The sequence below is a fragment of the Cylas formicarius genome, unplaced genomic scaffold (assembly GCF_029955315.1).
Source record: "Cylas formicarius isolate icCylForm1 unplaced genomic scaffold, icCylForm1.1 PGA_scaffold_12__32_contigs__length_19106922, whole genome shotgun sequence".
Classification (NCBI taxonomy): domain Eukaryota; kingdom Metazoa; phylum Arthropoda; class Insecta; order Coleoptera; family Brentidae; genus Cylas; species Cylas formicarius.
In genome coordinates, this window is record NW_026844225.1 from 15,516,285 (window position 1) to 15,531,213 (window position 14,929).

The window sequence follows — 14,929 nt, forward strand, 5'->3', positions numbered from 1 at the left end:
ACCAATGCAAACTAATATATTTTTTCGAATATTAGAGTAATAATTAATAACAAGTTATAATAATAAAAGTCTAAATTTCATTATCGGTAGAATAATAATTTATTTAGGAGAGAAACTTTTTTAATTCGTTTCCTAAAAATTAGAACTGAACTGGATTGAAAATATTTATTTGATTTCCTCGAGGTTATCTGCATAACGTGTCAATGAGAATAAATTACGAATTATAAATATAATTCAGTTTTTCATAAAAAATCTAAAAATGCACAAAAAACATGGATACTCTGTAGCAAATCACATGAAGAAACTCTTAACTTAAAGGAATCTATAAATTTACTTGTTTAAAAATAATCAATACAATTATTTTTTTTATTACATTTATTTTATTATTATTATTATTATTATTATTATTATTATTATTTATTACTATTATTATTTTATTATTAATTTAAAGAAGTATTCTTCAACTTAAAATTAGAAAATAAATGTGTGTGCGTATCGATTTTTTAATATCTTTTGCCCTCTGCTCGGGTCCCGGGGTGTACGAGCCTGAGGGTGTGGGTAGTTTTTGTAATAATAACATAGTGCAAATCTGTGGCTTTTAATTCTTGGGTGCGTCACCCTCAAGGCGGAATTGGTACGGAAGGGTGAATAATCTTTCTCTCGTGTCGACTTCTGTCGCTGCTGCAGTTACCCCATATAGGCGAGGGGGCATCTCTCCTCATCTCTGTCTCCTGTGATGTTTAAAATTTCGCGTCAAATTTTAACCCTCTTATGTGAACGGACGACCGCTGCGTAACAAGCATTGATTTGCCGCTTTACACCCCATAAAAAAATGGACCTTTGCCGCCCTTGCTGTGCCGATTGTTTTCTTTAAATTAGTTTTTTCCATTGTTACAGTTACGACGTAAGTGTCGACTTAATGTGGTCAAACGTCACAGCACGACGCTGGTTTTTCGTTAATCATTTTAATTTGTGTCTGGGCAACACGCGTTTTCCTATTATTCGGGGGTTTATAGGAACCCAATATGTCGTCCCGTGACTAATGCCGATATTATATTATGCACTTTTTAGGGAAGTTATTCCCCGCTTCCATTCGCAATAAATCGCATCATCTACCACGATAACTTTTTGGGGGTGTAGCTCATCCACGCAGTGTCGCCGAAACAATACAGGGCATTCCTTGCTGGAGTGTCCATGTTCATTTTACGAAAAAAACTTCATATCCACGTACGTCCCGTTTAATTATATTTGTGAAATTCGGTAAATGCATTCTGTGTATGAAGGAGCATTTCAGATGCACAAATAGCGTATTTTTGAAGAAAAAAGTGGTACACCACTGGAATCTTTTTCAGTGGAGTATTTTATTTCTGTTGTTGTTACAAACTTTAATTGAAGATTATTATTATATTATATATTATTGTTAATATATTGCAAATATCTATGTATTGTTTCTAGACTTCCAATTTGTATATACAGATGACGGTTTGGAAATATTCTGATTTTTTTTTCTCTTTTCGTTTTTAAGAATTATTTTCATTGTTCCATTGGGCTATTTTTGTTGATTATCTAAAAATAGAAGAAGTATTTAAATATTTAGGAACTACAATTTCGAAAGAAAAGACAACAATGAAATACATCTATAATGGAGAGCAGCGAATGAAAACGTACAAACAACAGAAATGACTATGCTTTTGTAGAACCGATTCTGACTTATGAGAAAGAGTGCTGGCAATTCGGGAATGAAAACAAAAAGAAAATAGAAATAGAAATTATCTTTTTTTACGCAGAATAATAAAGAAATAAGATACAGACAAATGTTGTAGAATGGCCACGTATGGAGGATGAACTCTGGAAGGTGGCCACAGATAGGGATGTACTATAAGCCAACAAACAGAAGAAGAAGAGGAGGAAAAGCAAGAAAATAGATAAACGGGATTACAGACGTAGGGCGTGACAGGACTGGAAAAATAGGAAAAACGGAGACATTTAGAACATACGTTCGTGTGAAGTTTATTTTTTTAAAAGACTACCCGTTTCAGGATTGACACACCATTAACGAACACCCTCATATACGACTGTATTAGTTGATATTTTCTACGATTGAACGACATTTAAAAAGACGCTGCATATGACTTTTACCTCTGAGGCTAAACGGGTCGCAAGGGGTTAATTGTTTGGATTTACGACACTGGAGGGATGGCTTATCCCCTAAATCGTAAAATGTAACCTTTATATACGCGGGTCAAGTATATGTGCGAGGGTAAAAAAAATCGTGAATTGTAGCGCATAGTTTTAGGCAGTTATCCGAACGAGCTTTTCTCGTTTAAGCATAATTAATTACAAACAAAACCTCGGCCCGAGATCATGTAAATAGATACCTTATCTAGGTGCTTGAGGCAACCCTTAGGGCGGTTAGTTGGGGTGTCTTTGTGTCGAAGCGATAATTTGATATATAGCGAGACACCGCTGTTTCCTATTACAGTGGGAGCCAGCAAAACGAAAAAAAAAAAGAGCGATCGAAATCGAAAGTTATTGGCAATTACAAAGCAAAAGTACCACAGAATAGCAGAAAGTCGTAAAACTTTTGCGCTAAACCGAAAAGAACTTCTACAGACTGTTTTATTAGCGTGACTAATTTGCCTCTGTTACGCCATTACCGCTTCTTTTGGCCATTTTTTCTGTGTCCGATCGGTTGAAACAATATTATATTGTTTATTTATTGCCGCGAGGATTAGGGCCGTTAAATTATAAACCCGTGACCGTATAAAATAAAGAGGGCTACGCCAATGTAAATTCCTACAATAATTCTTCATCTTTCGCTTTGTTTCCACTCTGCGCCGAGGTGCTTCAACTGTCAGTAATCTACCAACACTTGGGTGTTAAACGCTGTCAGACATTTTGTATGGTTTTACGTTGATGTGCCCAACTGACCGAAAGCTTTTGGCTTTTCACAGGCGAAAGGATTTGCTTTATCATACCTAACGAATGCTTGCGTTTCGAGTAACGTCAACGCGAACGGTCATACACAGCAAACATTATTTGAATATGAAAATCAATTAGACGCGACACTGTTTATATTGTTCGACTGTACACCCCAGGATATTTAGGAGACTGATTTAATTTCCAATCGTTGACATCATCCGTGCGGTTTAATCTTTTCGTTACAATACATTCCGAATATGAAATCATTTCATACTTTTTCCGGTTTTGTTATGCTTGCGGAGGGTTAAAACAATAAGGATTTCATTACGTTCTCGTTGCTTTGGGTGGTTATCATCTGCCTTTTAACTTGTTCATAAACGACGTTCTCATGACGATTGCGATTCTTTCGTGATAGGCTTCAGCCAGCTGGCGCGTTCTCAATGGAATGGAGGTAATAACCTATAGATCTCGAAATCTCTTGAGTTTATAATAAAATTCAGGATACCACTCAAAATTCCTTATACGAGGAACTTGGTATTGAACTGGACATTTCCCTTCATCTTACATTTGGCAAAACAAATCAAAGGTTTTAAGATTTATGCGTTGGGGTTTCCAGCTTAGGGCTTAGGTGTTGTCGTATGCTCTTGTGACAACTGCCAAAATTTATATTCAATTATTCTCTCTGGAATTTTTGAATGATCCTTTACATATGACATGGCTAAACATGGATGAGTCTCTTAAATTGCTAAACAATACCTTTTCCACACACCTGCGTGAAGTATTATTATCATTAAATATTTAAGTAATGTCTACTGTATACTATTTCCAAAGTGTAAGTCCCTCTATTTGCACAGATCGTACTAGGTATTTATTTATTTATTTTTTTATGTGTATTTTTCCTGCCTAGCGCTGCTACTCTCTTCTTAGGATAGGTTTAAAAACGGAGGCACAAAATATCTTATTTTGTTCATCCGAACCGTGTCCTTTTCATTGTATATCAATACGTGAATAAAATTGTTATTATTATTATGATATCTTTTAAATTACGTCACAAAACTGATTTACAACTCCCAGCAAAATTTCATTCCACCTATAGAGCTACACCACAGGATAAATAGCACAGAGAAAATTGTAATCGTACTTCCTTTTAGACGTTTAAATTCTTATCAGAATCTCACGGAATTTCGCTGAAATTCTCCAAAAATTCCTCTGGAATTCTCCATATTGTACACCATAACTCCTGTGGATTTCAACCTCAGGTCACGAGTTCTATCTAATAAAACTTTCAAACAAAATTTCTCCGATTATGGTCATTTCGTTGCAAGAAATGGGTTCCAATAAATAAATACTGGCCAGTTTAAATTTTGATGTATGTTGAAAATGTTTAATAAAATATTGTTATACAATTGAAAAAAGGTAAAAAAGGAAATTAATTAATAAAAACATAAGCAAAAAATAATGCTTTTTTGATAACTAGTGGTTGATTCATCATTACCGACGAAAACCTGTGTGGGTATTTTCATTGAGTCTTAAACTTCAATTTACATGGATAAATCAGAATCTTCCACCTTATGTCCTTTTTGCTCTAATCCCTACTATGACGATGTTCGATTTGTGAGATACAAAAAACTCTTTTGCCATTGCGACCAAAAAAACTATCCCTCTTCCTTTGCTTCGTAATCCATCAAACTATTTAGTTAGAGTTTTTTAAAAACTTTTCGGCATCAATTTTTTTTCTGCATTTCCCTCCAAATATTATTATGTTACTGTGCTAAATTTGTTTTATTTATTATACTATCTGGAAATCTAGCAGAGATAGAGCAAAAAGTTTAATACAAAAGTTCTATAGTTTGTTGTGTTGTTCAAATATTATGTATACAGAGTGTCCCGAATACGCTACAGTGGCATCAACTTTTCATTTTTAAATAAGATAACCCATATTTTTTGTTGTGACAAATCAAGGCATATTTCATTTCATCAATACAAATATATACAGATACAAATACAAAACCTAAACAGAGTGTGGTCATATAACGAAATCAATATGGCAACATTTTAAAAGGCAAAAAGTCAATTTTTTTTCAAAGAAACACCCCGCACGTATTTACTATATGTTAAAAACATATATATGATCAAGATGAAATGAGAAATTAATGGAATTTGGATTAATTCGACAGTTTTGCTATATATTTTATTTAATAGGTTATTATTATTATTATTATTATTATTATTATTATTGTTATGTGTGTGCCATGGCAGGCGAAAAAAATTAGATGTGGATAAGGTTGTGGAATTGACTGGTCAATTTTTTTTGTGTCAATTGACAGAAGTAATTGTTAAAATACCATGAAATTTATATATGTTTATTCATATTTATTTATATTGTGCGTTACGTCACCGTGGCGTCGTTGTGGGATCTAAATGGAGTCGATATTATTATTGGTATTATCGCTAGGTATCGCATTCGGATATTCCTTGAAGAGGATTATAGGTTAAAAGTAAATTGGACATCACAAACCCGTAATAATTTATTGTAAAATACATATTACTATTAAATAATGATAGATAACACTTCACAATTGCAAGATTTAAGATTTAAAACATTTTTTGACTAGTCAATTAAAAAGTGGTCAATTGACCACTTCCAACACTAGATTTGGATATTGCTGTTTTGTAAAACTAACATAATTGTTTTAAATATCAAAAATACTTGTATTAAAATATTTCTAGATGGAATCGAACGATTTTGTTTTGGCAAGTTAGCTAAATTACACCACGCCTACGTCTTGAGAAGGCGATAAAATACCGTTGGAAATTCGCGATTTTTCTTTCGATTGCCGGCATTACCGGGCAGTAAAAGGCCTTTAATCTTTATCTTTATATTATAGAGCATTAGCTCAGCGATCGGTTCTTCACGAACAGAATTCCGCGTGTTTACGTGCGGTACTAATAACGGCTCTAAAACTTTTATAGTTAGCCGCTTTATAGTAAATACCATGCCACGGGTTTATGCTTATTTAATGAAACGGCAATTGTTTTAGGCATTCAATCCGATTAACATATCAAAGAATTAAACTCTCCAGATTAGCAATTACCGAAATTTACCAAATGTGACTTTCAAAAGCGCCTAATTCGATAAAACGTTGAACTTTCTATTAACACTTAATAAATCTCACTCCGTTCGACGTAGCTAACAATATTATATGCATGGATTGCTCCAAATCACGGGTTTCAGCTCCGATATCGGAATTATTTATGTCAGCACTATTGAGAATACGCGCATCGTCGCGTTTTCACGAATGCGGCCATTTTTGCGATATACGGGGGCGATTAAAAATGTTACACGGAAATTTACGAAATCGCGAAAACGAACAAGCGCTTTGGCGCGGTAAAAGTGGAATATTATTTGAAAGAGTTTGTTGTACAATGTGAGCCAGGCTTCGCGTGTGTGAATTTGGTAAGCAAGTTGGGTTACCAAAGGTCGTGACTTCTCGATGGTACCCGGCTTGAGGGCATATCGTCGGCCAGAAGAAGCACTGCTGACCAGTGGCGTAACGGGCTAGTTTTCGCTCGCGTTTTGTTAAACAATAAATGAAAAGAGTTTCTCTCTAATTGGTTCGTCTATAAAGCCATGGATGTTAAAATAAAATAGTTAATACTTTAATAAACGTCATTTTTAGTCACTAGTGATTAACAAGCGAGCGACTGAAGAAATTCATCAACGTGGGAAGTGTTGCCCATTATAGGTCATTTTGAAGTCAATGGGGTAACATCTATATTATAAGACCATAGTACCTACCACTTAATAAGAAAGCCACGAATCAATCAGTTGTCAATTTCAGTTGGTTCTTTATTAAAGCTATTTTGTTTAAATACAATTTGTTATCTACGGGCTAACATTAGGTAGGTTTGTGTTTCGGGTTTCGTTTATATAAGAAAATTTTATTGTTTTACAAAGACACTTTTGCAAAATGGCATCTTCTTTGTGTCAAGAAAATAAAACAAAAAAAATCAGTTTCACACAACATGGGAGTGTGCAGGTTATAAATGGTTTAAAGGTTTACTTTGTCCTCTTCAAGGGCTCTCCCCGAGGTCACCACATGGAGTTTCCTATGCATGAGCTAAAAATTATAATTGTATTGCTTGATTTTTCTTTATTTTTTTCCTAGGTTTTTATAAAAAAAATGTTTTAAATGATTTTCATCTATTATTATTCTCGGCCTTATAATTCAGAAACGTTATTGCTAAAATAAATGAATGAAAGTGAAACACTACGCTATAATTGGTGACTTTTTTCTCTATTTATTTTGTGCAAAATAACATTAGTTCCCTTACTAAGTGGATTGTGACGTGACCGCCAGAATTGAAAAACTGAGGGGCGTGTGAAGTGATCATCAAAATGCCACCAGTGGCTAAAATCAATCGAAAACATCCGATCGCTTCAAAACCAATAACTAAAATATAACTACAAATCATAAAAAAACTTCAACCTATATATTGAAGTTTAATTCAGGGACTGCAGATTCTAAAGTAAATTTTCCTGTTTTGAAATAATTTATGAGTAGTTATAAAAAAATGTTTTTCAAGATTTATTTGTTTTTTGGCAAAGTGGGATAATTAGATAGAATAACCAAATAATACAATTAAATTAGAACAAAAAAATGTTCAAATTTTCACAGTTTTTCATGATTTATGACAGCTGTTTCGGCAACTCCGTGCCATTACATATATAAGCAGGTAGAAATAGAGTTTTGAAAACCTCTTACTACCTGCTTATATATATATATATATATATATATATATATATATATATATATATATATATATATATATATATATATATAGGTGTCGCAATATTGTCATATTTTGTATTTGATAAACGCACGGTGTTTGCCGGAACAGGTGTAAATCATTAAAAACTGAAAATCTGGACATTTTTTGATCTAATTTAATTGTGTTAAGTGGATTTTCATCAAGTAAAAGTCAGTCTAAGCAAATAATAGTTTTAACCAAAGCGCGAGTGTGGCCGCAATTTGATTTAAGGTTTGGTCGCTACACCACTGGAAAGTTGCGAAGTGCGACCCGCGCAGGGAGAGCCGCGGGCTTCTTGCCTCTTCCCTCTTCACCTCGGGGCCCGGTGAAGAGAGTACCTGTAGATAGAAACTGACACGGTGAATACCGGAACTGGCGTGGTACCACTTGAGATCGTGCAGAGAACACTGTTGTTACAAAACACATCTTCGTTGCAAAATTCTCGCCGCGGTGGTACTGTGGCCCACGACCTCACTTCCGAGATTTGATTCGCTATACCTTTTTCGTTTCGATTGATCTCATTTTTACGGGATATCTTCGCTTTCGGGTTCCATGGACTGCTACTCGCAGTTACTCTGGATTTTGAAACTGTCCTCCTTCTAATTTCGTTGGCTGACAGATTTATTTAATGGGCATTTCAATGAAATTTTGAATAATACAGGTTATCAATGTTCAGAAAACAGCTGACCGTTTTTAACTAAAGCTCCATTTAAATTACAATTACAATTACTTTTAAACATTAGCATCTAATATTTCTTAAATTAGGTAGTTAAAAGATTTATTATCTTTTGATTCTAATAAACACAGGTCTACAGTGATTTTGATGTCTGAAAGCTGTTTGCTTATTTGTATATTTTTGGAAGCCCTTTTTCCAAAAGCGCCATATTTTTGCTCTATCACGTCTTTTTTTTATAGCGTTCTATATCTTAAAAATATTAATTTATTAACACACATAACTATGACGTGCATATGTTTGGTCCATTTTAGGCATGATTTTTAAATGAATTGATTTTTATGAAGTTAAATGGGATTTGGCAACATTGGCAACAGAGTTCGCGCAGAAGCGTCAATACAGCATTGTAACCTACTTATGCGCAGTTCGGTTGTATTGGTCGTCGTGCTACTGTGTTCGCGGCTGTTATCTTCGTTGTTGCGTATTTTTAGTGTTCTATAACTATAACTATAACTAATGTTTAATGTTTAAGCATTTTTGTTCTTTTAGTATAATTGTTATTTGTGTTCGTGTAATGTTCAAAGATTCAACAGAAAAATAAGAATCCCAATCTTGACCCTGCTACTCGACCAGTTCCTTATGGACCAGACGTACCGATAGATACCGCCCCAAAACAACTAGAAAGCGCCATAACGCCATATCGTCAGAATCAGAGAAATCTAATTCCAACCCAAATGACTCAGAATTAAATGATTTAATTAGAGATTTGCATTTTCCAAAAGATGCATCCGAATTGTTAGCGTCTATGCTCTTTATTTTACTCAGGAAGGGCCGCGCATGTATTGCAACAATATTCCTGACTTAGTTTCAAAATTAGAAAATTTGCCTAGATTGTAATATGAGTTTGAAGGTGCATTTCCTGTTTCCTCACTTGAACCATTTTTTCGAAAATCTTGGAGCAGTGAAAAACAGGAAGAGAGGTTTCACCAGGACATTAAGGAAATGGACACACACAGCCGGACAACGCAGCTTTCGGGCAAAAAGACGAAGATTTTCCTCAAAAAAGTCTGAGTAAAGTTTTTTTCACTCTTTTTTTTAACTAGGATTCCACTTTTTTTACTGAATAAAAATATAAATTATTTGAGAAATATCTTTTTTTCCCTTTAATATTTGCAAAGAAAAACTTACGCATATATAAAATCGGTTTTCAAAATAAAAATATCTGTCAAAAAGTAATTTTGTAGACCTGAAGGTTTTCTCCTATAGAGAGTTGAACAAAGTACACATTTTTTACGCAAAAAAGATTGGAGAATTGCTTTTTTTTTCTTAATATTCGCATTGATGCACGAAATTGGAAAAAAAATTGTGATACTAAAACTTTGATTTTCTCATCTCCGGGTTGATTTATTGATAATTATTCACAACAATCGAACATTTAAGTATAATTTTGCCAGGCTCATCATAAACACTTTAATTTTAAAAATAACATGTTGATTTTGTTGAAATTTTGTAGTTATTATTAACTCCGAAAAAACGTTAATTTAGAAATAATTATGAATACCAGCGGCGCGCCAGTGCCACTTTAACCACTATTTTTGAAAAAAAAAATTTCCATTCATATAATATATCAAATATATTAGAACGTTTTTTTTTTATTTAATGCAAAACTATCTGCAAGTATAGGACTGATTTATAGATGTGTTCTAATTAATTTTGATTTACGTTTAAGAAATATCTTTCAAATTGCCCGTCATGATGTTTTTTGAGCTAACAATTTATCAGTTTGCAATAAACCCGCTTGATTATCGTAAATGCGGCTAATATTCTGATAAAACCAACATTAAGCTTTACTAATTAAACATTAAATATTATGATAAGACCATAAATTATACCTTACGATAAATAGCAATCATTTTCGACGACTGACGTCCACGTTAATAAGAAATCATAAGAAAAAACAAACTTTCACGGGATAAACTTTTAGCAAAGAGGCGTTTCATTTAGGTTTTTTTTAAAAATGCTAATTTTGCTGTTCATTTTTCTGAACAAATTATTATATGGCATTAATTTGCTTGCCTTTTATAAAAAAAATATTCCCGCTCGCGTAAAGTGAAAATACATAGGTGGCATTATATCAAATCAACATTTAACGAATTTTATTGAGCGTATTAAATGCAGGGGTATACCCATTCACTGGTATTACGTTGAGATAAAACTAAGGCCGTGACATAAAATGTCCGCGTAAAGAGGATAGACCCAAACTAGATAACAGAGGCTGCGGGCACAATGGTCACCACGTCGCATACAATTTTAACAATGCACTTGTTTATCGGACCGTTATCTTGCCAATGAAAGTGCAAGACAATACATTTATTGTGGCAGATGAGAACTTCGCACCTTCGGCTTATTGTTCATAAATTTCATGTATAATTATAAGGCCGGGTTTCGAACGAACATCATGTGGACAAATTACATTTTTTTAACTCACCTGTCGTGAATAGTACGATCGCTTTCAAACACGAATATTCGGCCGAGTCCACGTGTAGAGCTTTCAATTTCTCTACTTGTTCCTGCAACAAAGAGATTCATTGGTCCATCGACAAACTAAGCAAATATTTTCCGTTAATGCACACGTGTCGGAAATATCTACGAATTTATTATTTAATAACAGAGAAATACTTACTTGAAATATCCTGATGTGATCCATGAACTGGACGACTCTGTCTGCGCACATAGGCGACGCGTGGAGGCCAGCAGCGGCGATCAGTGGCGCCACGTGAAGAGGCATGGAACACTGACTCGCGTTTAATACGAACAGTTCCGACCATACTAACCTAAGAAGCGCCACCTATATCAAAAATCGTCAGTTAACATCACGTGGATTTTCAACACGTCTCAACGAATTACCTGGTCCGTAACTTGGAGATCAGGAAAAAACGGTATATTCCTAGCCCATTCAACAGCAGAGAATAGCAACCTAGCCGCTAGTTCACAGATATTTTCGATACCCATAATGTTGTTCGCTTGTATACATTGACCGTAGCGGCTGGTGGGGTACGGTTCCGCCCTTAACAATAGAGATATGTAACTGCTGAGGTACGTGTGGTTGCTAAGGGATGTCGTCACTGAGTCGGTAGAGTTCAGGAACTGATTTGGTAAGCCCGGTAAGGCTGGTTGCGATGGCGGTACTCTACCTCTTTGGACGGCTGGAACAGAATAACATCAAAAAATCCCTGTTCTGCTTTATATTTTATCTCAAGTTTATATACATAACCAACGGAAATTCTGTTTTTTTTTTCTTTTCAAAATCCACATCTCTTGAAAGGTCACTGTGTAACTGTGGATGTATGTAGACGTATTCTACCAAAATGTTTTGTATTTAATACCTTGAGAACATTGCAACTGGTGAAAGAGATAATACCCTTAAATAACGGCATTCAAATGGTAAATTAGACTGAACCAGTATTTCTTCAAAATATTTTTAAAATATGTGGTCTGTTAATGCCAAGTTCACTTTTCGCTTTTGGAAATGTTTGTTGCGAGTGTTTCAGATTTTACCGGGATAGTTGGTATTCGGTGTTGGGTAGTATTGGAAGGACCCTTAAATAACGGCATTAAAATGTTTAATTAGACTGGAAAGGTATTCTTTCAAAATATTTTGTATTTAATGCATTGTCCACAGCATTATTGACTCACTTTCTGCCTATGGAAATGTTTCTGTCTGGTGCGAATGTTTGAAGATTTTCGAAGACAGTTGGGTCGCTGTATTTTATGTTTGAGGATATTGGAACTAGTGAAAGAGATAATACCCCTAATAACAGCATTAAAATGCCAAACTAGACTAAAAAACTATTCCTTTAAGATATTTTTCAAATATGTGTCCACAGCTTTATTTATTTACTTTCCGCTTTTGGAAATGTGCCTGCCCGGTGCGAGTGTTTCAGATTTTACCGGGAGAGTTGGTATTCGGTGTTTGGGAGTATTGAAAAGGCTGAAAGAGATAAAACCCTTAAATAACGGCATTAAAATGTCAAATTATACTGGAAAAATATTCCTTCAAAATATTTTAAAAATAGGTGGTATTTTAATGCTTTGTCCACTTTCTTTGAAAATTTTTCTGACTGAAAAAATATTCCTTCAAAATATTTTTAAAATATGTGGTATTTTAATGTCACAGCTTTATTTATTTACTTAATGCGTCTATAAGTGTTTGGGGGTACTATTATCAAATATTTTTTACGCTAATCTAGTACTTCAAGATATGAACTAAAATTTGAATTTGAACAGTTTCGATATTACATCTATAAGGAGTTATGGTTTTGTTTTTATTTAGTCTATCGATAAGCGCGGGCATATTTTTGTCGTGTTTTCAGATCTAAAATGTTTCAAATCTCATTCAAGGCTAGCGGCAGTTTTGACATACGAACACCTTCAAAGCCGAGCGCGTCTTACCAGTACGTAACAAGAAAAATTACAGCAATTTTTTTACATAAAAACCGTCCAAGTTGCATACTAAACGAGACCAACTCCAACGTGGGCTATATCTGGCGGCGATCTCGGAAATTTATGTGGGTACTCGAAAATTTTAACGAGTGCCCATTTCTCGTACAATATTGGACATTAAAATGACAATACAATAAATGTACGTATGTTAAAAAAAAATTAAAAACTTGAACAGCAATCAATGTTAATTCAAACGTCACTAGTTATATAAATGATCTTAGACAAGCGCGGTGGAGTTGGTGATTGATGGTGTGCGTTATTCGTTACAGGTCTTCAACTTAAACGGCGATGAACTTGAAATATTTTATAGGCCGGGTGTTCGATTATCACATTCAGTTCTGTATCGACGACAATAACTTTTTAAAAAATTGCCGCGAACGCGTTTGGACGAAAGCCTTTTTAGAAAATCGGAATCGAACAAGTTCGTTGGTAAAAAAACGATCCGAACTGGCTACAAAATGCGTAACATAATGATGTGTGTATATTCGCGTGTTATAGTTACACTGTGCGGAACTTGTAAGCATGTAGGTATTATAATTCTGAAGACTTAGGTTGCTATGCCGTGCGGTTATCGTGGGAAATGACCTTACCTGACCCTGACCCTTATAGCCTTCCACCGAGACCCAGCGAGTATCGTCCAAGAAGAGAGAAATGAGCAACCAGCCAGCGAGTTTCGGTCTTCTTTTACAGCAATAACATTTAGATAAATTTTAATTCTGCGCCAAATATCGTCCAGCCAAACTGATTGCAATGATGTTTGTGATATCGAAAGTTTTACTTTTTTTATTTTGCGTTGCCTCGAAGACATTTAAAATAAGTAAGTTTCCACGAAACTCAAATAAATATTAGCGGCATCAGATTACAAAACTAAATTATATTGTTTTAATTATGGATTATTAATGTAAATAATTTTCAAAATGAAATTATGTGGGAGACCATGTGTTAGTGTTGAATCTCTAAGAAACATAACAGTGATCTAGCTGTCTAAAACATTGTGTAAAATTAAAAAAGTTTTTTAGTATCAGCTAACACTTATTCCATTAATACCCACCGCATTTTAATATACATCTATTTTTTACTGAAATAAAAATACAAAACTAGGAATTATGATTTGTAATTTCGCATTTTTATTACACAGTTGCTAACAAGTTTCCGAGTGAGCAATATGTTTATTTATAAAACAGAGTATTCATTATCGTTTCTAAAAGTTGGTAACGTGGTAACTGGTCGAAATGGCATTTGTGAGGCAAATTTTAATTCGATTGAGAAGAGAGAGAGAGATTGTTAACGGACAACTCTGTGAAGTCATTTTATTGATTTATTGTTCTTTGAACTAAGTGGTTCGATATATTTGGACTACTGTCGACTGTGACAATCTTGTGAATGTGGAATACTCACTGATATTTCAAGCTGGTAATAAACATTTTTAAAGATGGTGAACCTTTATTTATTGGTTATATAAATATGATAATAAAAATAATACATAACATTAATTTTATTTTATTGTTAGCATATAGTTAAATATTATTTTGAAATAAAAAAATATTGGTTGAATGTTAGTATAGCAGTTCAAAATACGAACATCCTGTAGACAAAATAAATGAATTCCGAGAAACCCTATTTCGAACACTAAATCTTTTGTATAACTTTTTTGTTTGTATTATTTTAAATAAATGTGTTCGGAAGGAAATACTAAAATCCAAAAATTTTGTTTTCGTAAAATATTACTTAGTCCACCTCTCCTAACTTCATTTTGGTAGCTGCTTCATTGAACGAACCTGTATCTTTAATGGTTTAAAAATTACAGACGCATCCCATACAATTGAATTTTGAGACCTTTATAAAGTAATATTTGGGAAAATATACTGAAAATATATACTGCTACGTTCTGACCAATATAATTCTTTTTTAAAGTTTTAGAAAAGAAGAAAAGAATTTTTGAGTATAACAATTTGCATGCGCTTTTCCAAGAAGTTAGATCATTATAAATTTTATTTAATAGAAATATTTCAAGCCAAT

The 14,929-nt window shown here is 33.9% G+C and overlaps 1 protein-coding gene across 1 annotated transcript in view; it reads right to left on the reverse strand.

Moving 5' to 3' along the window:
* LOC132695736 (steroid receptor seven-up, isoforms B/C) overlaps positions 1 to 14,929 on the reverse strand; it is a 46,188-nt gene that overhangs the window by 11,959 nt on the left and 19,300 nt on the right. Inside the window, exons 3-5 of the mRNA XM_060660188.1 lie at positions 11,315 to 11,613; positions 11,091 to 11,255; positions 10,896 to 10,977 (exon numbers count right to left, since the gene is read on the reverse strand). Of these exons, the coding sequence (XP_060516171.1) occupies positions 10,896 to 10,977; positions 11,091 to 11,255; positions 11,315 to 11,613 (546 nt within the window). The remainder of the gene's footprint in view (positions 1 to 10,895; positions 10,978 to 11,090; positions 11,256 to 11,314; positions 11,614 to 14,929) is intronic.